Raw genomic sequence first — 25,010 nt, 5'->3', positions numbered from 1 at the left:
GTAGGCTTGAATATGGAGTATGCTAGTGAAGATTACCGCTTGTGATTGGAAAGACCTTGGCTACACCAAGCAAGAGTTAGTAATAACTAGGATAAGAATGAACTGACTATCCGTAGGAATCAGCACAAGGTAACAATCTTCTTGACCAATGTTGCTCCACCTGCCCCACACTACTGACCACAAATAGTCAATGTGGTCGAAGTCTTACGTGATGATGAAAAAGAGGAGTTCCATAAGGCTAATACCAAACCTACAATCCTAATGTTTCATAATGTTCTTCAAATCAGTGAATAATACATGCAACCCCAAAGTTCACAAGCTCAAGCCTTGAAAGAGCAAAAAGAGGACAAGAGTCCACGGAACTCAGAACTGGGATTGCACAGAAGGCAACACCAATACTAATTGGATCGCTAATGCTAATATCAGTGAAGTCATGAATTAAGAGTGCAAGTTTAAAGTGCAAATGCAAAAAATCACAAGAGTAAAAGAAGATGAATTGAATATAGTCTATTTGGGTCTAGACGCGGTCAAGATCAGTGCTAAACTACAACCAACATTTTGTTAATAACTCATCGGTTTGCTAATTGAATTCAAGGATGTGTTTGCATGGGAATATTCATATATGAAAAGGATGGACCTAGATTCTATCAGCGCAGGATTCCTCTGAAATTAGATGTTGTTCCATTGGATATAATGCTATAGAATGAACCCTCACATGGCTAAACAAGTCAAAGAGGAGTTGGATTGACTATTGAGAGTAGGTTTCATTACTCTAATGGATCGAGTGATTGGATCTCCCTGATTGTCATTGTTCCCAATAAGAATAAGAAGATGTGGATATGTATGGATTATCGGAAGCTTAATGCAACCACAACTCCAAATACCTTCCCTATCCCTTACCTAGATACTATACTGGATGAAGTAACTACCCATGAGATATACTCCTTTCTTGATTATTTTAGTGGATATAATCAAGTGTCCCTTACTCCAAAAGAATAAGCTAAGATAGCTTTCATCATTGTATGGAGAGTATATGTATGCACAATGATGTGGTTCAATCTCAAGAATGCTCTGGCCTCCTTTCAAAAGAGATATGCAAGAGATCTTTGGCCTTAACTCACAGATTTTATGGGGTCTTCTTGGATGTTTTCTGTCTTTAGCAAGGCCGCGCTTCACTTGACATACCTCTAGCTTTTCCTCACCATATGTCAAGAGATAAGTTTAAGTTTAAATCCACTCAAATGTCATATGCTATTCAAGGTGTATTTTTCTAGGCCACATAATTTTGCAAAATGGCATCGCTATCAACCCCACCAAGGTGGCAGCAATCATGCAAGTGCTAGGCCACATCATTTTGCAAAATGGCATCGTTGTCGACCCCACCAAGGTGGCAACAATCATGCAAGCTATCGTACCGAATTCGCTATTCTATGTTATTCCTCTTTTTAGGCCGAATCTAATGGCACAACCACCACCTGCACCTTTTGGCACATCTAGCTATGCCCCTCAATAAATTGGCACATGTGGCCAAATCCACTTCTTACCAATGGAATGAAGAAGTCAACTTGGCATTCCAACACCTTTGGTTGTTACTTTCTAAAGCTCCTATTTTGATTTCGCCAAATTGGGCAAAGACCTTCCATGTATTCATTGTATCTGACATTGCTTTGGAAGTGTGCTTATGCAACAGGATGCAAACGGATGGTTCAAACCAATGTTCTATGCCAGCAAAAGATTATCTAATGCCGAGAAAAATTATTCGGTAAATAATCGAAAGATAGTGTCTTGGCATGATCTACTGTATCAAAAAAAGGTACATATTTTGTAAATAAGTCATCAAGGAGCTCACATCATTCTTTCTAATTGTGCATAAGAAATCTTCTAAATTACTACCCGCAAGCTAATGGTTTAGCTGAGTCCACCAACAAGGCCTTGTGTAAAATCTTAACCAAGTTGGTAGATCAAAATAGAAAAGATTGGGACGCTAAGCTTCCCACAATACTATCGACCTTCCAGACTTTCTTCAAAGCCGCCACCTGCCCGCATGACTCTATACAAACTAGCATTTAGCCTGGAAGCCATTACTCCCCTAGAATTTATAGTCTCAAGTTTTCGACTCGCAATGAAAGACCAACTCATTTCAAAAGAATCGCTTCCATTCTGGATGGAAGCCATTGCCTAACTTGAAGAAGATAGGATCCACAGCACATATATTATGTCTCAGGTCCAAGTCTAGCAGAAGCACCAAGTTGACTCGTTGTCCAAAATGCCATTGTTCCAAAAGGGCCAACTCATCCTAGTCTAAGACTTGGATGGAAAAACTTCATGACAAGCTCAAGTTCTGGTGGAGCATTCCTTTTTGGGTCTTTCATGATTCCATACTAATTCATTCTATCTAAAATATTTACAAGGCATGCTGTTGTCGAAGCCTATCAAGGGATTCCAAATACGGCACTATCATGCTAAAGTATCCAATACCTATTTTTATCACACCAAATTCCCTTACTTCCACTTCACCATTGGATTCTGGCATTCCTTTCCCACTAGTTGCCCACATCCAAATTGAATGGCTCTCAAAAGTCCGACGTGATGCTCATTTATGAAACCCACTCATTAGTTCATGATGTTGATGGCACCTTGGCATCTTGAAAAACCCATTCTAATCATGTTTGGTTATGGTTTGTTTTATTGATGTGGTGCACATGCATTAGCCACTATCCTTTCACATTAATCACACCATCCCTTAAGAAATAATCTCTTCCTCGATACCCTTATTTTGCACCAGCACTTGTGTGCATCTCTTCTTTGCCTCTTCTCACCCTTTCTATCTCTTGCACTCTTTCCCTCTCTCCACCATGGCCTCCTTCCAACTTGCCACTGAGGAGGTTACACCAATCAACCCTACGATGCTTATCGATTCCAAAGGAAAACATAAAAGGACTAGTAGATCTCTTGTTTGAAATACTACTAGCCCAATTTGCATCTATGTAACCATGCAAGTCCGATGGTACACTTGTACTGTAGAATAAGATATAGTCTAATGTGGATTGACATATTACAATGTGCACCTAACTACATCAATATGTGGCTTTCATGGAAGCTACATAAGCTAACTCTCCAAGCCAACCATGTAGTTTAGGTCTAGTCTAGTTATCATCACGTAGATAAGGCTGCCTATAATCTTCTGATACATAGTGACATCCTAAATCAATTCACCCTCATGTGTACTAAGCTTAGAATCAACATCCAAAGGTATGGATATAGGCTTGAAATTAGCCATACCATACTTCTTCAACATATTCAATGCATACTATCTCTGTGATAATCATATACTACGTAGAGTCTTGATTATCTCTATGTTGAGAAAATAGCATAGCTCTCCCAAAATTTTCATCTCAAATTTAGTCTTGAGAAGACCCTTCACATTATCAATCTCTAGCTCTCTATCACCCACAATGATCAAATCATCCACATATATAGTAATGATCACAATACCTACATCAGGTTCACATATATAGAGGAAGTGGTTAGCCTGTGCTTTATGAAATCCAATGCTGACAAGGTATTCTAAAATCATATCATGCTATGCCTTGGGTATAAGGCCTTACGAAGTCTACACATATAATTTGAATGACTCTCATCTACATAACCAAGTGGCCTATGACAACCCTTACAGTGGTTATTTTAGCCGGTGGAGCAAAAGTCTCCTCATAATCAATACCATGAGTCTACATATATCCTTCGGCAACAAGTCGTGCCTTATAGCACTCAATAGATCCATATCTATGACCTTGTAAACCCATTCGCAGCAGCCAATACCTTGCTTGCCTTTCAAGTATAGGCACCAACTTCCATATGTCAATATCCTTAAATGCAGCCATTTCTTCATCCATAGCATAATTCCAATACTCGTTACCCACTACATCCTCAAAAAAAGTGGATTTCATATCCTACACAACCTTAGCCATGTATATATAGTGAGATGAGCTATATAGCTATCATATCCCAATCCCTACATTGGCTTTCTTACTCTACTTGACCTGTGTAGATCTAGATCACTATCAAGTGCTTTAACATCCTCTTGTACCTTCCACACACCATGTGTTTTAATAGACAGAACCCCAAACTCCTCATCCAAGCTCTACTCAGAGCCATCTAGATCAACATCAACATGAGAGAAACTTGATGATACATCTTCCATAAGAGGTGAATCCCCAACCTTCTCTTTACCTTTTATTAACATTTGTGATGTACCTGGTGAAGTAACCTATGATCTCACTTTTTCCACTCCAAGGTCTATCAACTGAACCATGACTAGGAGACTCTTGTGGTCCACTCAATGTCTATGACTGCTACTGCTGACCTATTTTCTACATAGCCACACTCTCATGCCCATCAATCCTAAGTGCATTCTGCACATTATTGTATTAGCTACTCATTTCATAAAAAATAACATCCTTGCTAACTCTTAACTCATGTGTAACAAGGTTATAATATCTATATACCTTGTGCTCATGTGAATATCCAACAAATACACGTTTTTTGCTTTGTGATCCAATTTATTGTACAACTCATCAAGAAAATGCACATGAGCAATGCATCTAAATACTTTCAGATGGGACAGATTTGGCTTTCAACATGTAAACTTCTCTTCCGATTGTCATACCATGTACAACAGCAGTGGGTGTCCTATTCATAATGTATGTAGGTGTAACAATTACTTTACCCCAATAGTAATGCGGTAAGTTTCTTTTTTATATCAATGCATAAGCCATCTCTACAATCTACATGCTTTTCCACTCAATAACTCCATTTTGATACATAGAATATCTACATATATACTAATTTGTATACCATTTTTTTGTAAAAAATTTAAAAAACACATTGAAGAGATATTCTCCCCCTCCATCCAACCTTACATATTTAATATGCAATCTTGTCTTCTTCTCTTCCAAAGCCTTAAAGCTCTTAAAGTAAGTGAATGCCTCACTTTTCTCACACATAAAGTAAACCTATACTTTGCAAGTATGATCACCAATGAAGAAAACATAATATGTACAACCACTCAAAGCTGTAGACTTTGTAAGACCCCACACATCAAAATGTATCAATTCAAGTGGCTTCTTGCATATATGCTTTTCATGTGAAAACACATGCATTTCTTACTTTCCAAATTGACATGGTTCACATACTTTGCGCATCCCATTAACTCTAAACTTAGGAAAATCATCCACAATCTATTTTGACTGCATGTCTTTCAGTCGTTGCACATTGACTAATTCTCTTATGCCGAATTTCAATATCAGCCACAATACCCAAACCTTGTGCAAACATGGCAACATCCATTTCAAGTAGACTTACATCGAGAGTAAACAATATGTCATCATTTTTTCCTTTTGTAATCAACATAGAATCATTTTTTAGATCTTCCATATAACAATCATCAAATGTGAACAGAACTTGCAATCCCTATTCTACCATTTGATCAATGGAAACCAAGTTTTGTGTAATATTTGGTACATGCAATATATCAGCCAAGTACTTAGTTTTTCCATCCTACTTACATACTCAAAGGAACATGTCCAACATGAGTAATGGGGTGATCTATCTCCACATAGCTTGGAGACCCTGGACTACACATCTCTCTAAACCACTCTTCGTGAGAAGTCATGTGGTTAAAGGCACTTGAGTCTACATACCATATATCATTCTTTGATGAACCATCAATAGTCATAGTATTCATAAAGTGCTACATAACAAACAATTGTTCACTTTTGTCATTATTGTTTCTACTAATGGATGTATAATTACCTTATTTCTTTTTTCCAATTCTAATTTCAGCCTTCTTTTTGAAGTAGTTTTTAGAAATGTGGCCTTTTTTACCACAATGCCAGTACTCCCTGCTATCACCAGAATTCTATTGTCTATTAGAAATTGCAACTTCGCATCTTTGACTTTCCCTTCCTTGGGACTGTTCTCCTCTATTTTGATGTGCATCATAACTTTGACCATGACCACCACCTTGGCCTCTACCATGACCTCTACCTCTGCTAGTAGAGTAAAACACGTGTTAGATATGCAGGATTGGTCTTCCTTGTTTCTCCTCTAGACATTGGCAGCTCTATTCTAGCCCTTGTCACACTTGGAATTAAGTAGACATTGTTTGCCTCCCTCCCTGGCATATTGATACTCAGTTTGGAGTATTGGTTTGAGCTTGAATGCTTGTGGGACTTGGTGACATGTGCATGCTCTTGTCATTCTTTATGTACGCAGTTGATGCTTAGTGGGCTGATTTGACATTCCTCTTAGGCCGGCACCTATCTCTATCATGATGTTGTTAATCAAGTATGCATCTTGGTTGGTTAAGTATTGAGCTTCTGTTACATTGCTCAATCCATTATGCCTTTAGTTGGTCTCTTCTGCTACCTGTGAGGCCCACTCTATGCATGATGGTTATGCCTATGGGATGTATCTCAGCCTGACACACTGATTTTTTGATAGTTCTTAGTGCTAGCCGCATATTCACTCACTGCTAGTTGGAGCTATTTCCTAGCAGTTTTGCATTTTTCTTATATTAGTGATTACCCCTCTTTTGCATTGATTTCTTACTAATATACGTTATCTTCAACATGTTGTAATTGCAATGTATTGCACTGTTTATGCAAGTAGTCACCTTCACTTGACAATTCTTTGCATTGAGTTTGTGGATAGTTCATTACTTAGTCACAGTACCCCTTGTTTTCAACTTGATTTGGCATTGGTTTTAGGGTTATTTGCAATATTTATGATAGCTTGCTTTGACAGTTTGTGCACTTGTTTGCATTCATTATGACTATTGGCTCGAGTGATAATGCTATTTTTAATATTGACAAGTTAGATGGCACCAACTACAACTATAGAAGGCCCAAATCTTGCAAGTTTTAGTGCAAAAAATGCAAGTTAGAGGTCTTTGAAACATAAGGTTGTCAAGCCCAAATCCAGAGGATTGGGTTGAATTAGATGAGCTATGTAAGTCCACCATCATATTGTCCCTCTCTAAGTAGGTGTTCTATAATGTTGTCTCTGATGGGTAGTCAGTAGGGGAATAATATTGTCTATGCCATATTAGATAATTTGGAAATCTCCCAAATTTCACTTTCAAAGAAGGAGTAAAGATTTGACCAAGTGACTAAATCTTAACCCCATATTTGAGGGTGGGACTTGGGGGCATTGCTTATATAGTATCTAGGGAAAATTTAACCTTCAAGTAAGGGGATAATATTTGACCATGTGTCCAAATATTAATCACATTAGGAATCCCCAAAGTTTATGAAAATTCCCAAATTCCTGAATATGTGGTTGTCAGCTCACTTAAATGAGTTTCATTCCATTATCAATCATTTGTCATCATAGGGGATTGAATTCAAGGGCACTCTTCTTCCCTTTTTCTTCTTAGTTACACTACCTAAATCATGGGATACCTTTCGTATTAATATGTGTGCCAACATACCTATTGATCGGTTAGAGTTGCAGGATATAGAGGGTGCACTCTTGATTGAAGAGGTTAACAAAAAGAATGTCGATGCTTCATGTACCGCTTATGCTTTGACAGTTAGATGCAATACTAGTACGAGTAGTAATGCCCATCATGGGGGAGACTCTCAACAGTCTCTCTCTCAATCATGTGGATAGTCTCGTAGTAAGTCTCGTGGCTATCAGCCCTCATTGACTTATCATTACTTTGGTAAAGAAAGACATATTCAACCGCAGTGCCATAAAATGCGCAAAGACAAGCACAAAGAAAAGGACAAGGGTAAAGTGCATGACAAAAATGATGATCGTAGTATTGTCCTTAACAAGTCTAGTGTTGAGATCGAAGAGATTAATGTTGTGCAAAATGATTTTGATGATGATTTCATACTTGCAAGTACTTCTCTTGATACTTCACAATAGCTGGTTGATACTTTATTAGGGTATACTCAATGTTGGTTGATAGATTTAGGGGGTTCCTTTTATGTGACCCTCACTAAGAGTGGTTTCACTCTTATCGCAGTATGACTAGATCTATCTGTTTGGGTAATGACTTAGCATTGATGATAGTTGGTATTGGTGATATCCAGATGCATTTTGGTTTAGGTTGTATGTTTATTACTCTTCATGATGTCCAACATGTACCAGCTCTCACAAAGAGCCTTATCTTTGATGGCACTTTGGATGATGCAAATTATGTAGTTTCTTTTGGTGATTGTAATATTCCACCCTCCACCTCACTGCATAGAACCCCCCCTTTGTAAATTAAAAATGAAAAAAAATTTAATTCCTTTTCTCCCCTCCCATTGTCACAGACAGGTGGCGAGGGGGAAAAGAGGAAGTCGATGTAGCGGGGAAGAGGATGACGTTGGCATGTTGACAATAACGAGGGAGGAAGTGGAGGATGACATGCCGATAACGTGAAGAAGGTAGACGAAATAGTGGCCGATGACATGGAGAAGGAGGAAAGTGATGTGGAAGAAAATGGCGACAGCCCACTCTGGCCACCCAGATGGGTGATTGGGGCCCCATCATGCCCACCCCTAATATTACCCTCCTCTCCCCTACATAAACCCCCCTATCACAGACGGGGACATAGGAAGCCTTGAAGGCCACAACCTGTTGCTGCACGGGTAGTGAGAGAGGTTGATAGGGTGGGAGAGAGAGAGGAGAGAAGAAGAGAAGAAGAAGAAGAAGAGGGAGAGAGAGAGAGGTGAGAAGAGAGAGGAGAAGAAGAAGAAGAGAGAGAGAGAGAGGGAGAGAGAGAGTGTGTGTGTGTGAGTGAGTGAGTGAGAGGGACAAAGACTCCTTGAAGGTTCTCCCCTTCCCCTCCTTAGAGGGTGTCCCACACATTCCTTCTCTCCCCGTTGCCATGAACCCATACCCCGTTTCTGCAAGTTTATCCTTCAACCGCAACCTCATTTTCCTCCCCAACTAGCCCTCGCTAATCGAGTACAAGACGCAAAATTCCTGTGCGAAGTGCATCTAAAAGAGAAGAGATCGGGGATGGCACCCAAGCGGATATTGTCGCACCCACATGTCGCCCTTGGTTCAAAGAGCATGGGAAAGGAGAGGGATGTGCCACTCAACCTCTCTACCTGTAAGGCATAGTCCCATCCGGGAACCCTAAAATGGCATGAATCGGGTTCTAACTTAACCATACCTAAAGGTCGAACGACAGTGAAACCCTATGAGAAGCCTCCTAGTTCTCTGGGACAACCCTACCATAGGACAAACCCATCAGGGGTTCTGCCCACCTGCTTCCCTTGATAGCTTTAGTTTTCTAATTATGTCTTATCACATTTATGTGTGACATTCAAAATTAGCTTCCTTAATTAAGCCTTTTAGGAAACAGAGTTTGTTTGCGTAATTTACACCACAAACATGAATACAGAGCACACAATCCTTTTAACAAACAAGTTTCTTAACTTATTTTCCCAGTTGATCTTTGTCTCATGTGCCCATACAGAAGCAATTATATATCCCCTTCTATCCAACAAAAGTACCTAGTCCAAATCACATGGCACCATAAATTCTATCATTTATCTAGAATAGGATCTTCCAACGCCCCAGACGTTGGGCTCACAACAGTCTACAACTCCGTCTTGGACTCGGCAAGGGGTGTCCAGAGCTCCACCGACAAGCGGTCTAGGAGAGACACAATTGCCGTGGATGGCCTTTTCACCACTCAACCTTCAGTCCGTGAATTGAGCAGTGCCCTCTTGGGTTGAAACGTGACATGACCTTGGAGATGATCCACTCGCATAAAATATCCTTCCTTAATTGATCCATTTAGGAATCAAGCACAATATAGGCAATCAGCCTAATATCATCTTCCAGGAAAACATTCCTTTATTCCCATGGCAACTTGTCATCATAGACCCCTACCATGCATTTACCATCAAGCACAAGCACTTGGAATAATCATCCAAATCACATCGTAACAATCAATTTCATGCAAAAAACATTTAAGACGATGTTAGATCAATCAACAAAACAATGATATCCCTTTCCAACATTGCAGGAATGGTCGCGATAACCTTCCATCGCATATTCACTCTCCCCCTTGGGATCAGGAGTGGTTCTACGTAAGTTTTACTTAACACACCCTTCTTTGGACTAAGGCATATGTTAAAGGTCTAAGTTCTATTAATATCTTACCTTGATCGATAACCCATCCTTCTTCAACAAGTACAAAAGCATCGGTCTTTTCTTTAACTTAGGGTCTCCTAATCCTTGAGCTCGTCACTTGCGCTAGAGTTGTTGTTGCATCTAGCCCAACCCCGAATATGATTGATAAACATAGTCACTATTAGACAGATCTCAAGGCATCTTACTCCTAACCCTTATGGCCATTGTTTGTGTTAACTACGCACTAAAGTTTTGAGATTGAATTTCCTCTAGGATAGATCACTTACCTGTGATCTGTCAAGCGTGAAAGCTCAACGTACTTTCAGTGTGGTAAGATACTTTATCTATTATTTTCCAAGAGAGGAGAATCGACAATACCTTGGAACCTTGTATGCCATTCATGCTACATATGGATTTATCACATAGCATCTAGGTGCAATTAACTTCCCTAGATACATGCACTTCGTAAACTCCATCTTTTGAATGTAACAATGAATTTACCCTTTTCAATAATCCCTTCCCGTGCGGCTTTGTAGAGTCTAATGCATCTCACACGTGAATCAAAGCGAGCATTCATTAATTTATAAATACATTACTTACGACCGGTGTCGTGGTTGGATTGGCAGTGATGTCTTCGCTTGAGGCTTCGTTTCTCATGGAGCATCCAAGTGAACAAGAGCCAAAGGCTCACCCATGCATGCCATACCAAATTTTTTATGCATATTGCATGTCTACCTACCATATAAACAATGATCACAAGACTCAAAACATTTATAGTCAAGGGGCAGAAGATAGTGTGAAAAACGAGTAAACATTTTCATTCCTTTCAAGGGCATATGTCGAAGGTGGCTGTGCCATAGAGATACATGTGGAACTACATCCATTGCCAAAATATGGTCAATTGACCCAAATACAAGCAAGGGATAGAGAGTATTGGACTTAGCACCACGTGCAATGAAAATATTTCCATGAGGAATCACCAAAAGAAACTACATAACATGCATCATCCAAAGTGCCAGCAGAGATAAGCCTCTTCATGAGAGCCATGGTGAACATCATGAAGAGTAAATATACAACCTAAACCAAAACACAGTTGGACATCACCAATACCAACTATCGTCAATGCTAGGTCATTATCCAAATGGATAGATCCAGTCATACTACGATAGGAGTGAAACCACTCTCTGTGAGGGTCACATGAAATGAGGCCCCTAAATCTATCAACCAACACTGAGTATACCCTGACAAAGCATGAGTCAACTGTGAAGTATCAAGAGAAGAAACTACAAGTATGAAATCATCATCAGAATCAATCTGCACAATATTAATCTCTTCAATCTTAATACTAGACTTACTAGGGACAATCCTACGGTCATCATTTTTGTCATGTACTTTACCCTTGCCCTTTTCTTTGCGCTTGTCTTCGCGCACTTTATGGCACTATGGCCGAATATGTCTTGCTTTCCCACAGTAAATGACAAGTCAATGAGGGATAATGGCCACGAGACTTACTGCGAGGCTGTCCACATGACTGAGAGCAAGACTATTGAGAGTCTTTCCCACGATGGGCATTATCGCATGTACCAGTATTGCCTCTGATTGTCAAAGTATGAGAGGTGTGGGAAGCATCGACGTCCTTTTTGTTAACCTCTTCAGTCAAGAATGCACTCTCTATATCCTACAACTGTAACCTATCAGTAGGTATATTAGCACACATAGCAGTACGAAAGGTTTCTCATGATTCAGGCAGTGCAGTGTAACTAAGAGGGACAAGGGAAGATGAGTGCCCTTGAATTCAATCCCCCTACGAAGAAAAATGATTCATTATGGAATGAAACTCATTTAAGTGAGCTGACATAGAAGTGCCCTCCTTCATGCAAAGGTCAATGAGTTACTTCGGTCAATACATCTGAGAAGCGAGGTGTGAATCTTTGCCCATAATTTCCCTACGGACTGCCCATCAGAGACAACATTATAGAACACCTACTTAGAGAGGAACAATATGATGGTGAACTTACATAACCCATCTAATGTAGCCTAATCCTCTAGATCAATAGGTTTGAGCTTGACACCCTTATGTTTCAAAGACCTAACCTACATTTTTTGCACTAAAACTTGCATGATTTGGGCCGTCTAGTAGCTATAGTTGGTGCCATCCAACTTGTTAATTTTAAAGATAGCACTATCACTCAAGCCACTAGCCATAATGAAGGCAAACAAGTGTACAAAATGTCAAAGAAGGCTATTGAAATTACTGTAAACAACCCTAAAACCACTGCCAAATCAAGCTGAAAACAAGGGGTACTGCCCAAGTAATGAACTATCCACAAACTCAATGCAAAGAACTGTCAAGTGAAGTTAACTACTCACATAAACAGTGCAGTAAATTGCAATTACACCATGTTGAAGATAAAGCACATCAGTAAGAAATCAATGTGAAAGAGGGGCAATCTCTAATATGAGCCAAACTGCAACTGCCAGGGAAGAGCTCCAACTAGTAGTGAGTGATTATGCGATTGGCATAGAGAACTATCAAAGAATCGGTGTGTCAAACTGAGATACATCCCATAGGCATAACCATCATGCATAGAGTGGGTCTCACAAGTAGTAGAAGAGACCAACTGAAGGCACAATGGACTGAGCAATGCAACAAAAGCTCAATACATAACCAACCAAGATGCATACTTGATTGATAGCATCATGATAGAGATAGGTGCCAGCCTAAGAGGAATGTCAAATCAGCCCACTAAGCATCAACTGCGTACATAAATCATGACAAGAGCATGTGAATGTCACCAAGTCCCACAATCTCATTGAAAGACCCTTAAAGCTCAACCGCGTAACCAAATGCTTAATGTAATATCCAAGTGCCAAGTAGTGGCTCCCACTAGAATGAAAGTTGAATGCCAAACAAGCAAACAAAGCTCAAAACATCATGGAAGGCATCCATACATCCAAGATCCAAGTAACATATATCTGGGAGCATCTGACCCAAATATCTTGCAAAGCTCTTATTGGAGCATCAAATAACCATACACAATAATGAATCTCAACCAATGTTAAGATCCAAAGGCTCCAATCTCAGCTCAAATGCAATCTGGAAGCATAGCTAAACATGTTACATGAACCATATGCATAGCTATATCACCCCAAATAATCAGTAAGCAGCCGGGAGCAATATGCATATGCTTTCATTGATAAAATAGGCTTCATCTAGTTATTACAGCAACTAGATCACTATCAAACTAAGCAAGAGTAGTGCTCAAATCAGTTCCAAAGTGAGCTCAAAGCATAGATATATCATCCTCGAACATGGTAGCATCATGCATAGCCATTCAAGTATCAAACAGGCATGCCACTGATCATGGGACATTAAAGACAGGAGACTCCCCTATTATTATAGCTTGTAAACTATAATGCATAGTCAATAGTTGAAGGATAACACTCCAATGGAGTGCACAAGTAGTAAATACCAATGTCAGGGTGTTAAAGGGTGAATGTCCAAGAGTTTGCCAAGGAGTAGGGACCAAATGGGAGGCATGAAGAGGGGTAGGGATAGCAGGCACAAACACACTGCCTACAACCCCTCTTGCTATAGCTATTGCTGTCCCTAATGGAGCCCAAGGCAATGATTGTTGGAGCCAGGGGAAAGTTTGGAGCAAGCCTCAACAAGTCTCCTATCACCAGGTAGAAGAGCACCAAATCATACCTCTCCAAGCTGAGCCATGGTTGCCATTAAAATTGTGAACTGAAGCTTTTCTCCACATGGGTTGAGCTCCTCAATGTCAGTGCAATGTCTCTGATACTAGTTGAAGGGAGTGAGCCCTGAAGTGGAAGCACGGAGCAAAAGCAAGAGCTATAGTAAAAGGAGCAAGAGCAAGAGAAAGAGACACACACAATGTGGGAACTCCAACAGTCACAATGTGTGACGGGCCTTTCCTTTATTCAAATATCACTAAAAGAATAAAAAATGAAGTGACAACGATGGGTGCTCGCCACCTGCAATGTACAGGTGTGCGGGTATGTGGGTACTATCAGTGACACTAATAATCAATCATCATCCTTTGGTAGAATGATGATTGATTAGTCATGATAGAAGCCCCCTTTTTTCTAGCATTGCAAATGCTTCAATTTATTTTTAAATGCAGATTGAAACATGAATTTGTATGGAACATGCATGCCAAATTGTTGATATAGGGAGGTTCTAGGCAAGTGCCACAGTTGAAGAGGTGATCTATTAATGCCTTTTTTGAGATGCAACCATGTAGATGAATCTTTCAAACTCATTTTGAAGGTGGTCAAGTTGGCATGGCCATCTTTAGATGTGAGATCATTAGCCTATAGAGATTAATATTTCATCATAATTAAGCCTCAATGTAATGTTCCATTACCGAATTGGTATAGTGGCATTTGTGACCTTTGTCATCCTAACACCTACTAATGCTTTGGATGTTTTATATAATGAATGTAAGTATGTCATAAGTATTCACAATGACTTCTAAGCCTCTCATTTAAACAAGTGGACACAAAAAGACAAACTTCAACACACAGTTTACACCCATGCATTCTCATATACTAACCTCAAACACATCTTCATGAATTGACACGCCCCCTCATACATATGAACGAGAGGAGATACACCTATGCATGGAGCGAGGTGGTCTCGATATCAACCTATGATACATATGAACCACATCCCACCGCATGGAAATTTTACTCCCTTCGCAATGTTGCTTCTTATGTGACGTGGCAAATTCTGGGAAGCGGCCTAGTGTATAGGAAGAATAGACTGTAAGAGAGAATGGAGATTCTGCGAGTCAACTGCCATCTTTCGCTTCAAAAACGGTGTGTATGAGTCAAAATTTTTAATACACAGATTCCACCGAGCAAGACGCGCGCGCGCCCACATACACATACACACAGAAAAAGAAGAGAGAGGCTTCGGTTGAAGAAATTGAAGCTCACTGTGATTGATGAATTTGGGAGTGCCGCCATCGAACTTTGCGTTTTACTTGAAATTGCACAACAAAGAAAGGCTTGAAGAAAACTGCGTATGTTCGGGAGGAGATGAATTAATGCATCAGGTTTCGCTTCTGTGCAATTTGATGAAGATTATCCCTTTCTGTAGAATCGCAGATCCATCTTCATTTCTTGGCCATTCATTTTGCCAGGAAAATCGCACATTAAGTTATTGGGAGAATACCAGGAACGAGATTGTACAGTTGGGCATTAGAAATGGAATTGGTGAGGTTATTAATGGCTGATTTTACCATGGCATTTATGTGGGTGTCTCTCAATGCCACTCTCCGTGTACTGGTGGATCTAATGGCGCAGTATGTGGGTCTTCATAATGATGCTAGACAGTTCTTGAAAAAATCTGCAGTGGTTGGGCTCCTGTTTGTTTTCTCCTGGCTCAGCAAAGCCACTGGTGGAGCCAGCTACAACCCTGTGACAGTAATTGCTTATGTCACGGCAAAGATTACTGATAGCCCTCTTTACACTCTTATCTTCAGAGTTCCTGCACAGGTATGCTAGCAGAGCTCAACTATATCTAGTTACATCAAAACATCACGTTGGATTTTTGAGATGTTCATGATTTCAAAGGCATTCTGACTGTATGATCCTCATTATTTAATCTCAAGTCTGTGGCATTTCAAAGGCATTCAGGCTGTATGATCCTCGTTATTTATTTTCAAGTATGTGGCATTTGGGGCTGAGCATGATACTTGCTCCTACGTTTCAGTTGGTCCTTGAGTTCTAATTGAAAGTCAAACATGTTACATGTCATCCTGTATCACCTGGTGTTCTCAGCAGTTGAAGAGATTTGTGGTGATTAATAGTTAAGTGTATTGTAGGATCTCTTTACTGCATTCAATGCAACTTCCTTGATAGTGTTTTCTTTTTAGAAAGAGTCATTGAATTATCAAGTGAAAGCATTGTACAAATCTCTCTGGTTCACTGCAACATAGTAATCATAGGGAATGCCTTTGTCAGCTTCAGATTCAACTGATGGTTTTGACTCCAATGACCTCTTAAGTTGACATTCAAAGTGCAATGCTGGTCCTATGCTGTTGCGTGCTGCAAACAATATATAAAACACATAGACATCAGTTCCAAACTGATCTCATCTTTTGGTTGAATTCTCAACCCTATTAATGCATAAATTCTGGTGCTTTGCCCTCACCTTTGCACACCCAATTCGTTGTAAAACTAAGTAAATTCAGACATGCACTTCAGATCTGCATTGCTGCCATAGCAAACTAACTTTCAATTCATCCTTGAAAACAAAGGGCAATTGCTCTGATCCCTTCAATATGCATTCCATTAGGTATTGGCTTGCGTTACCCTAGTTTTCCTATACATTTCTTGCGATAGAATGGTTGTACATAGGCCATTTCATGTGCCACAACTGATCCGCAATGCACAATGCCCTTAGCACCTTCAATATTAGCCTCTAATCTGTTAGAGATTTAGTCACCTCCAGGACGGCTTGGGCAGGGCAGTTTTGGCCAGCATTGTGCTGTAGAGGAGCAGGGCGGGCAGTTTGTGCAGTCCTCGCTAGGCAGCAGCAGGGCCATATGGGCAGCACGGGCAGGTGTGGGCACAGATCTACCACGGACAGGTGTTGGCAGCAGTCGGACCTACCACGTGGCAGGTGTAGTAGTCGGACAGATTTATGCAGCAGTTGGCTGCATTAAATGCAGACCAACCGAATTATTTTTTGTTTTCCTTTTGGGCATTTATACCTAGCTTGCGCCCAATCATTTGCACTTGAGTTTAGTGTTGATTGAGAGAGTTCTAGTTGTTCATACATTCATAGCCCGTTGTATATTCTACCTTCTGTATTCAGCGATCATTCTCTGTAGTCTTCAGCATTCTACTATCTCTTTCTCTCTCTTCTCTCTCTTCTCTTTGTGTTCACTATTTTCTTTTAGTTAGGTCATACGTTTTTGCATCGTGGCACTTTGACATGGTATCAGATCAGTGTTTAGGGGCTAATTGATCATGGTTAGATTCGAAGAGGACACTTCAGTATGACAATGAGGTTGCATTTTCAACATTCGAGTGCGAGCTAGAGGGCTGCGCATTGGCACAAGGCTGGAAGGAGTGGAGACTGTGGGGAAGGAGTCTTCTTTATTGTTTTTGTGCAGGAACAATTGTCAAAGCAAGAGAAAGGCTGCGTTTTTAGCCTTTTGTAGTAGATTTGAGTTTTTAATCACCTTTGGAGGTTAAGGCGCGTTCTTGACAAGTGAAGGAAGCTCTACCAACTACCTTTTTAGAGTTGGGAGGGGGACTACCCACGTTTTGCGGGAGCTTTTCAGGTGACAATATCTTCTGAAGCTAATATGGAGATTTAGGCTATTATGGACGGCAAGGTCCTGATGCTACTAGCTCTTTCACAGGATCAAAAACTTAATGTTGAAAATTACTATATTTTGTAGGCCATCTTGGAGTCTTACATCTGGCGGAGCTTGTGATTGAGGCCATTGATTATCCAACGGCCAAGGATTCTACCACTCTTTCTCAGGAGGAGATGATGCAATTGGCGAAGGTACACATACATTGGGATAACGTGAATGCTTGCATTCGCTTGTCTCATACACACACCCACACACACCCATCCCCTAGTCATGATTGCTCATATTGAGCATCTGACTCGTGCTTGTGAGATATGGTTGGAGTTAGAGTAGCTCTATTATTGGATGATGGTATTAAAGCGGGTGTCTTTGGAGGTACAAATACGAAATTTGAACCCAAAAAAATCCACCTCCTGGTGAGAGTATGTTAACAAGTTCTAGTAATTGTAGATGTAGGTTCAAGCGGTCGGTAAGGTTATTATTTTTGAAGACATGGTAGTAACTTTGTTGTTACACTTGCCACCCTAATTTAGCTCCTTGTATTCCACCTTCATTGCCTTAGAGTGTATGGAGACCCTTAAGTGGGAAGAGCGAGTTTCTATGGTCTTGGATCAAGAAGAGCAATTGAAGAGTCTTAATCTTCCGAAGTTGGAGGCTCTTATAGGTCAAAATTCCCAAAAGAAAGGGAAGGACAAGAAGAAGAGGAACGATGATAAAAACAAGGACAAGGAGTCTACTTGTCACATATATGGTAAGATAGAGCTTTGGAAGAAATATTGCCTTAAGGACACCAAGCAAGAGAAAACTACTAAGGACTCAAGATTAGTGGCTACTTCTTCATTAGTAGCCTTTCTTCATCTACAAGTGATTGAGCCTTCTATATCATATACTACTAATGCAGCATTGATTGTCCCTTTGACTGAAGAGTGGATTGTAGATAATGATGTTGAGCTAAAAATGCAATAGCTTCACTTAAACAGTCCCAGAACATGCTTAATTATGGAAGAAACCTTGTTTATTTAAAAAGAAATGCGTTCCTAGAGAGTGTCTGTATCCCATAAGCTCAAACCCACTTGGGAGGGCCCAAACTTTCTATAAATAGATATGTTGCCCTCCATTCAGCCTTTATCTTGTTTTTGGAGGTTTCAGGTGTTTTCAGCTTGCTACCCACACCACGTTCGCAGAGGACATCGTAGTCTAAGCTATCCATTGTAGTCTTTACTCATCTGGTGCCTATTTCGAGTCCTCTGCCATAGCTAGGCGACTACTGCTGTCTGTCATCTAGCTGTGGTACAACCTGCTACGTCAGCATACTGTCAGAGTGCAGCGGTGCGGAAGCGTAGGACTGAGAGAGAGAGAACGCAGAGAGAGAAGAGAGAGAAAGAAACAGTGGACGATGAAGATCTACTGTATAAAGAATGCTGAATACAAAGATATGCAGATATATACATGGGCGCAGTGCGTTGGACTGCGTGTCTCCACCTCGACGATGCAACCTGCTGTTCACCTCGAAGTCCGCTGCAGTCTGCACTGTTTGCTGTCTGAAATCTGCGAACAGAGACGGAATCTGCGCGTCACCGGTCTGTAATCTGCGAGTAGAGAAGTGTACCAGACTGCTGAAAGTGCCAGGTATAAATAGCCAAAAAACGGGGCAAAAGAGGGCGCCAGAAATAGCCAGACGGCCGACTGGCTGCTGCAGGTCGGACTGCCACGTGGTAGTTCGACTGTGCAGTCCGACTGGACCAAGCCTGCCCTGCTGCCCTGATCTGATCTCTAACACCCCCTCTCAGAGCCTGGGCAGGGCAGAAGCCTGAGGGATCTGGAATGTCTCCGAAGTAGAGCCTGAGGAAGCGCCTTCGTAAACAAATCCGCAAGATTGTCCTCCGTCTTGCAATACTCCACAGTGATGGTCTCATCCAGAAGCTTTTCGCGGATGAAGTGGTACTGGATCTCAATGTGCTTCGTTCGGGCATGAAAAACAGGATTCCTTGCCAAGGCAATGCAACTCTCATTGTCACATCGCAGCAATGTAGGACGAGTCTGGGGGCACCCAAGCTCCTCCAATAATCTCCGAAGCCACACAACCTCGCATGTGGTGGAAGACGCGGCCCGATACTCCGCCTCAGTAGACGAAAGGGCTACCGTGGGCTGCTTCTTGCTACTCCATGAAATAACACCTGTACCCAAAGTAAAACAGTAACCTGTAGTAGACCGCCTGTGGTCCACGTCACCGGCCCAATCCGAGTCGCTCCAACCTGCAAGTATAAGATCTGACCCATCTGTCCCTGCGGGGTAATGAATCCCTAAATCAGACGTCCCCCTCAGATACCGAAGTATCCTCTGAGCAACCTGCCAATGCACCGTCTTAGGTTCACTCATGAACCCTGCCAAGAGCCCAACAGCAAAACATAGATCAACCCTGGTGTTGAGAAGCCAAATCAAAGATCCAATCAATTGTCGATAGCGGGACGCATCCGCCAAAGGAGAAGCTGAATGGGAAGTGGCCTTCCAATTCGGATCCATAGGAGTAGATAGGGCCCGACAATCCTCCATCTCAAAAGACACCAAGAGCTCCTGTACATATCTCTGTTGAGAGATAAAGATCCCCCTCTGAGACTGATAAATCTCATGGCCTAAAAAGAAGTGGAGTAGACCCAAGTCCGTCATCTCGAACGTCCGATGTAAAGCTGACTTCGTCTCTTGGACCTGCTGTGCAGCATCACCTGTGACAATCAAATCATCAACATATAAGACAAACAACACACAACCATCCTCGGAAGTGTGAACATACAGCTGCGGATCGGCCTTGGACCGCCGATATCCCAACTGAGATTGGAGGAACGAATCAATCTTCTCGTTCCACGCACACGGAGCCTGCTTGAGGCCATACAAGGCCTTCTTCAGCCTGTAGACTTTCCCATCGGAAGATCCAAAGCCAGGAGGCTGCTCAACATAGATCTCCTTCTTCAAATCACCATTGAGGAAGGCCGACTTCACATCCAACTGATAAACAGGCCATCTCCTATGGCCAGCCAAAGCAAGAACAGCTCTAATGGTCGCCATACGAGCTGTGGGGGCAAAAGTGTCATGACAGTCAATCCCTGGGCACTGTGCAAAACCTTTAGCAACAAGGCGAGCCTTGTGCTTATCCAAAGTACCATCGCTTAGGTATTTGGTCTTGAAGATCCACTTGACTCCAATCACCTTCTTCTTCGGGGGGCGGGGTACGAGTAACCAAGTGCCATTCCTCTCAATAGCCTCCAACTCAGCTTCCATAGCTTTCTTCCATGGTGCGGACTGTAAAGCCTCCTTCACGGAGGTGGGCTCTCGATCCTGCATAACACGGGTCATCAAATAATAGTTGGAGCAAACAAGCTCCGTAGAATGTGCCTGGTGCCTCCTGACTGCCGCGGACCATCCTGCGGTCCCCACTCCTCAGGAACCCCCTCGATCCCTGAATCACGGAGTGTGTCACGGGCCCAGCGAGGAGGAGGCCGAACCTCCCCTCGTCTTTCTCCATCAGCAGAAGACTCTGGAATATCCATCAGCGGTAACTCCTCAGAGGTGTCCGGTGGAACAGTAGACTCTGTGTCAGAAACAGAATCATAATCAAAAGGCACGGGCTCCAGTGGAACTGTCGAAGGAGCCCAACTCTCCCCTGGATCTCCAAGAACGGGATGCTCCTCACCCGTTGAAGTAGCCGGAACCTCCACAAACCGCACATCACGGCTAGTGTACACATCCCGCTTGACGGGATCATATAGTCGGTAGCCTTGGGACTGGGAGCTATAGCCAACAAATACCTGTTTTCGGGATGCTGCTTCAAATTTATCACGGTGAGCCTTGGGGATGTGAACATAGGCATCACACCCAAAGACCCGAAAGTAAGAAACATCTGGCTTCGTCCCAAAATAAGCCTCAAATGGGGTCATCCCTTCCACGGCCGAAGTAGGGGATCGATTAAGGATGTGGACTGCAGTAGCCACAGCCTCGGCCCACAGAACCTGAGGGGTCTGTCGGTGCTCCATCATGGTGCGCGCCATCTCGATCACACTGCGGTTCTTCCGTTCAAGAATACCATTTTCTTGAGGAGTGTTGGTATTGGCAAACTCCTGGTGAATTCCTTTATCTGCATAAAACCGAGCAAACTCATTAGACACAAATTCACCTCCCTTGTCGGATCGCAAGGTCTTCAACTTCCGGCCTGATCGGTTCTCCTCAAAGAGAAGCCAATCCTTGAAGTGCGAGAAAGCTTCTGACTTTAGTGCCAAAAAGTAGGCCCATGTCATCCTGCTGTAGTCATCCACGATCAGCAGGAAGTACGAGCTCCCACGCAGGGACTCATTCCTCATAGGGCCACATAGATCCGTAGATACTAACTCCATCGGTGAAGTAGACCGCCGCGAAGCTGTGTGGGGAATGGCATCCCTATGCTGCTTCCCCCGTATGCAGGAGACACATGGCTGCTGGCTCACCACTATATCCGGCAACCCTCGAACAAGCTGTCCACGTGACGCCCTCCGAAGATAGTCATAGTTCAGCTGACCAAACCGAGCATGCTATAACTCCGACTGTGACTGAGAGGTTAGAAGAAGAGTAGAGAGGGCGGTGGAAGACTTTAGTTTGTAAATGCCGTTCTCCTCATATCCGGATGAGAGAACCTTCCTCGATTCACGATCAAGGACTCGCACCGCAGTACCGTCAAACTCCACCAAAAGACCAAGGGAGCAAATCTTATGAACTGAAAGGAGATGGTACCCTAATCCTGGTACATGCAAAACCTCTGAGGTATGGGTACCACCTCGTCCATCCGGAATAAGCTGCATCTTACCCCGACCTGCAACAGAAAGTGAAGAGCTGTCTCCAATGAGAATCTGCCCACGCGAGGGTCGCAGCTGGGCAACACCATCTGATGAAGGAGTCATGTGCCGTGAGGCACCACTATCAACGATCCACTCTCGAGCCTGGGGAGCCGTCATCGCAGCATCAGAAGCATTAGGTGAAGCGTCCTCAATGACAGCTAGATGAAGAAATGCAGCTGATGAGAGTGCAGCCACCGCTCCAGAATCCTTGGTGTCCTTCTTCTTGGTGTCCTTCGTGTCTTTGTTAGGGCAATCCTTCTTCCAATGGCCAGTCTTTCCACAAATATGGCATGTGGAGTCTTTGTCCTTGTCCTTCTTGGACTTGTTATTCCCCTTCTTCTTCTTTTGGTCCTTCCCCTTCTTCTGAGAGGCTTGACTTGTCAACGCTTCCGACTTGGAAGCATTTTGTCCCTTTAACTATTCCTCTTGGTCCAAGACCATAGGAACTAACTCTTCCCACCAAAGAGTAGACTCTCGCCCCGAAGCAATAAGGGCAGAGTAAAATGTACCGAATCGTGGCGGCAATTGGGACAATAGTGTGATCGCCATGTCTTCGGAGGAAATCGGCTTTCCCGCATTCTGAACCTGCATTTGTAGTTGCCTTAGCTTGTTAATGTGCTCCCGTAGCGAAGAAGACTTATTTACGGACAAGGTCCGCATCTGTACCTCCAAAGAAACCCGCTTCATTAGGGTCATCCGATTGTACATTTGATCAAGCTCCAGCCATATCTCCCGAGCCACCGTCAAGTGCTCGATGTGAGCGATCACGGCTGTAGTGCATGATAGAAAGAGAAAGGATCGAATCCTGGCATTCAGTTTGTCCCAATGAGACTGGGCCTTGGCCAACTCCGCACGAGCATCGAAAGAGAGTTTGGACTCATCTCTTACCGAGGGCCGGTCAATCTCCTCCTGTACCAGCTCTGCCAAATCATAGGACTCAAGGATGGCCAACATCATGACGCGCCAAATGCGGTAGTTGTCGCCGTCGAGCTTCTGATCTGTAGGAAGAGCCGGTAAGACAGGCACCTTCCGGTCCATAATCGCCTGGAACTCCAAGTCAATCTCTGTAGACATCTTCACCTGCAATGCCTTCACAAACGCAAAAGCAGTCCCCTCTGACTGGGAAAACTCAGCCTGCTAAGGCTCTTCCGCGTCCTGATCCTTCTTCACCCGCCGGAGGCGATGAAAAAGCAAAACCTGCACTTGTAGGCTGAAAACTCAAACTTCCTCCACGTCAAATAGCAGTAAACAGCAGCAAATCCACCACCTGTACTCCTTTCCTGTGCGCCCACACTCGTTTCAGCCTTGTTCCAAGGCGCAGCCCTCCTGTCTGCCCTTAAACGCAAAAAACGCAAATTTGTGTCGCGATGGAAACTCCTCTTCAGGTTGATTCTGCGCTCAGTCAGCCCTCAAACACTGCTCTGATACCATGTCAGAGTGCAGCGGTGCGGAAGCGTAGGACTGAGAGAGAGAGAACGCAGAGAGAGAAGAGAGAGAAAGAGACAGTGGACGATGAAGATCTGCTGTATAAAGAATGCTGAATACAAAGATATGCAGATATATACACGGGCGCAGTGCGCTGGACTGCGTGTCTCCACCTTGATGATGCAACCTGCTGTTCACCTCGAAGTCCGCTGCAGTCTGCACTGTCTGCTGTCTGAAATCTGCGAACAGAGACGGAATCCGCGCGTCACCGGTCTGTAATCTGCGAGCAGAGAAGTGTACCAGACTGCTGAAAGTGCCAGGTATAAGTAGCCAAAAAACGGGGCAAAAGAGGGCGCCAGAAATAGCCAGGCGGCTGCATTTACTGCATTAAATGCAGCCGACTGGCTGCTGCAGGTCGGACTGCCACGTGGCAGTCCGACTGGACCAGGCCTGCCCTGCTGCCCTGATCTGATCTCTAACACATACTACTGCGTTTGTAGGCCCCAGCTTGTTGCCGCCCTATATATTTTCTCTCTTCTCCAGCTATTGCCATTCTGTTAGATGAAAGTTCTTTCTCCTTGGATGATGTGTGAAGGAATGAATTTGGCTTTGCTGAACATCTTGGTGATGTAAAACAAAAAGTCAAGACTGAGGAGGACAATTCCCAGTTGGAGGAGTAGCTACTACAGACTTCAAGGGAGTTGAAGCTGCACCTGGAAACTGCAATTGCTCAAAGTCAACAATTTGCTTCAAAGAATACTAGTTGCAATGGACAAATGAATGTGGAGTTTAGGTAAATCTTCATCTAGAAATCGAGACACAACTGCTTCCTTCATTGTGTGATGCATCAGAGAGAAATATTCTCAAATCCTGGACATGTAGAACCTTCATCAACTTGGAAAGAAAATCAGTTCCTGTAGTAGAGCTTCAAGGAAGTTTTGTGTCCCCAGTTTAACTAGCTATTACTAGTAAGGGAAGACATTGAGGTTGAATACATAGCTCTCTCTAGTATCATCACTTTCAGGACCTATACCTCCTCTGAAAAGAACATTTCTCTAATACCAGAGATATGGAATTCTATCAATTCCACAAGGCCATCATTCTCTGGCAAGGGTAATGGCAGTGCAAAAGTTCACCAGGCTGTCTTGCTAGCATCACAAAGTGCAGATAGGTTTCCATTGAAGTATGCAGAGGATCCTTTCCATAAGGAGACTGTTCTCGAGAA

At 42.7% G+C, this 25,010-nt stretch overlaps 1 protein-coding gene across 2 annotated transcripts in view; it reads left to right on the top strand.

Annotated features, from left to right (window-relative positions):
* The first annotated feature begins 14,875 nt into the window (after window positions 1–14,875).
* The window catches only part of LOC148035290 (aquaporin SIP1-2-like), a 33,452-nt gene continuing 23,317 nt past the window's right edge, over window positions 14,876–25,010 (top strand). The window contains exons 1-2 of one of the 2 annotated variants that reach the window (XM_087680294.1): window positions 14,876–15,224; window positions 15,312–15,666. In XM_087680294.1, coding sequence (XP_087536420.1) covers window positions 15,376–15,666 — 291 coding nt within the window. In that variant the 5' untranslated portion in view covers window positions 14,876–15,224; window positions 15,312–15,375. The remainder of the gene's footprint in view (window positions 15,225–15,311; window positions 15,667–25,010) is intronic. The other variant, XM_087680293.1, reaches the window with a different exon arrangement.

Source organism: Lygodium microphyllum, chromosome 6 (genome assembly GCF_053477565.2).
Source record: "Lygodium microphyllum isolate KBCC chromosome 6, Lygodium_microphyllum_v1.1.10, whole genome shotgun sequence".
NCBI lineage: Eukaryota > Viridiplantae > Streptophyta > Polypodiopsida > Schizaeales > Lygodiaceae > Lygodium > Lygodium microphyllum.
Note: the sequence above shows the minus strand (reverse complement) of the source record. Positions and strands in the feature narration are given on the sequence as shown.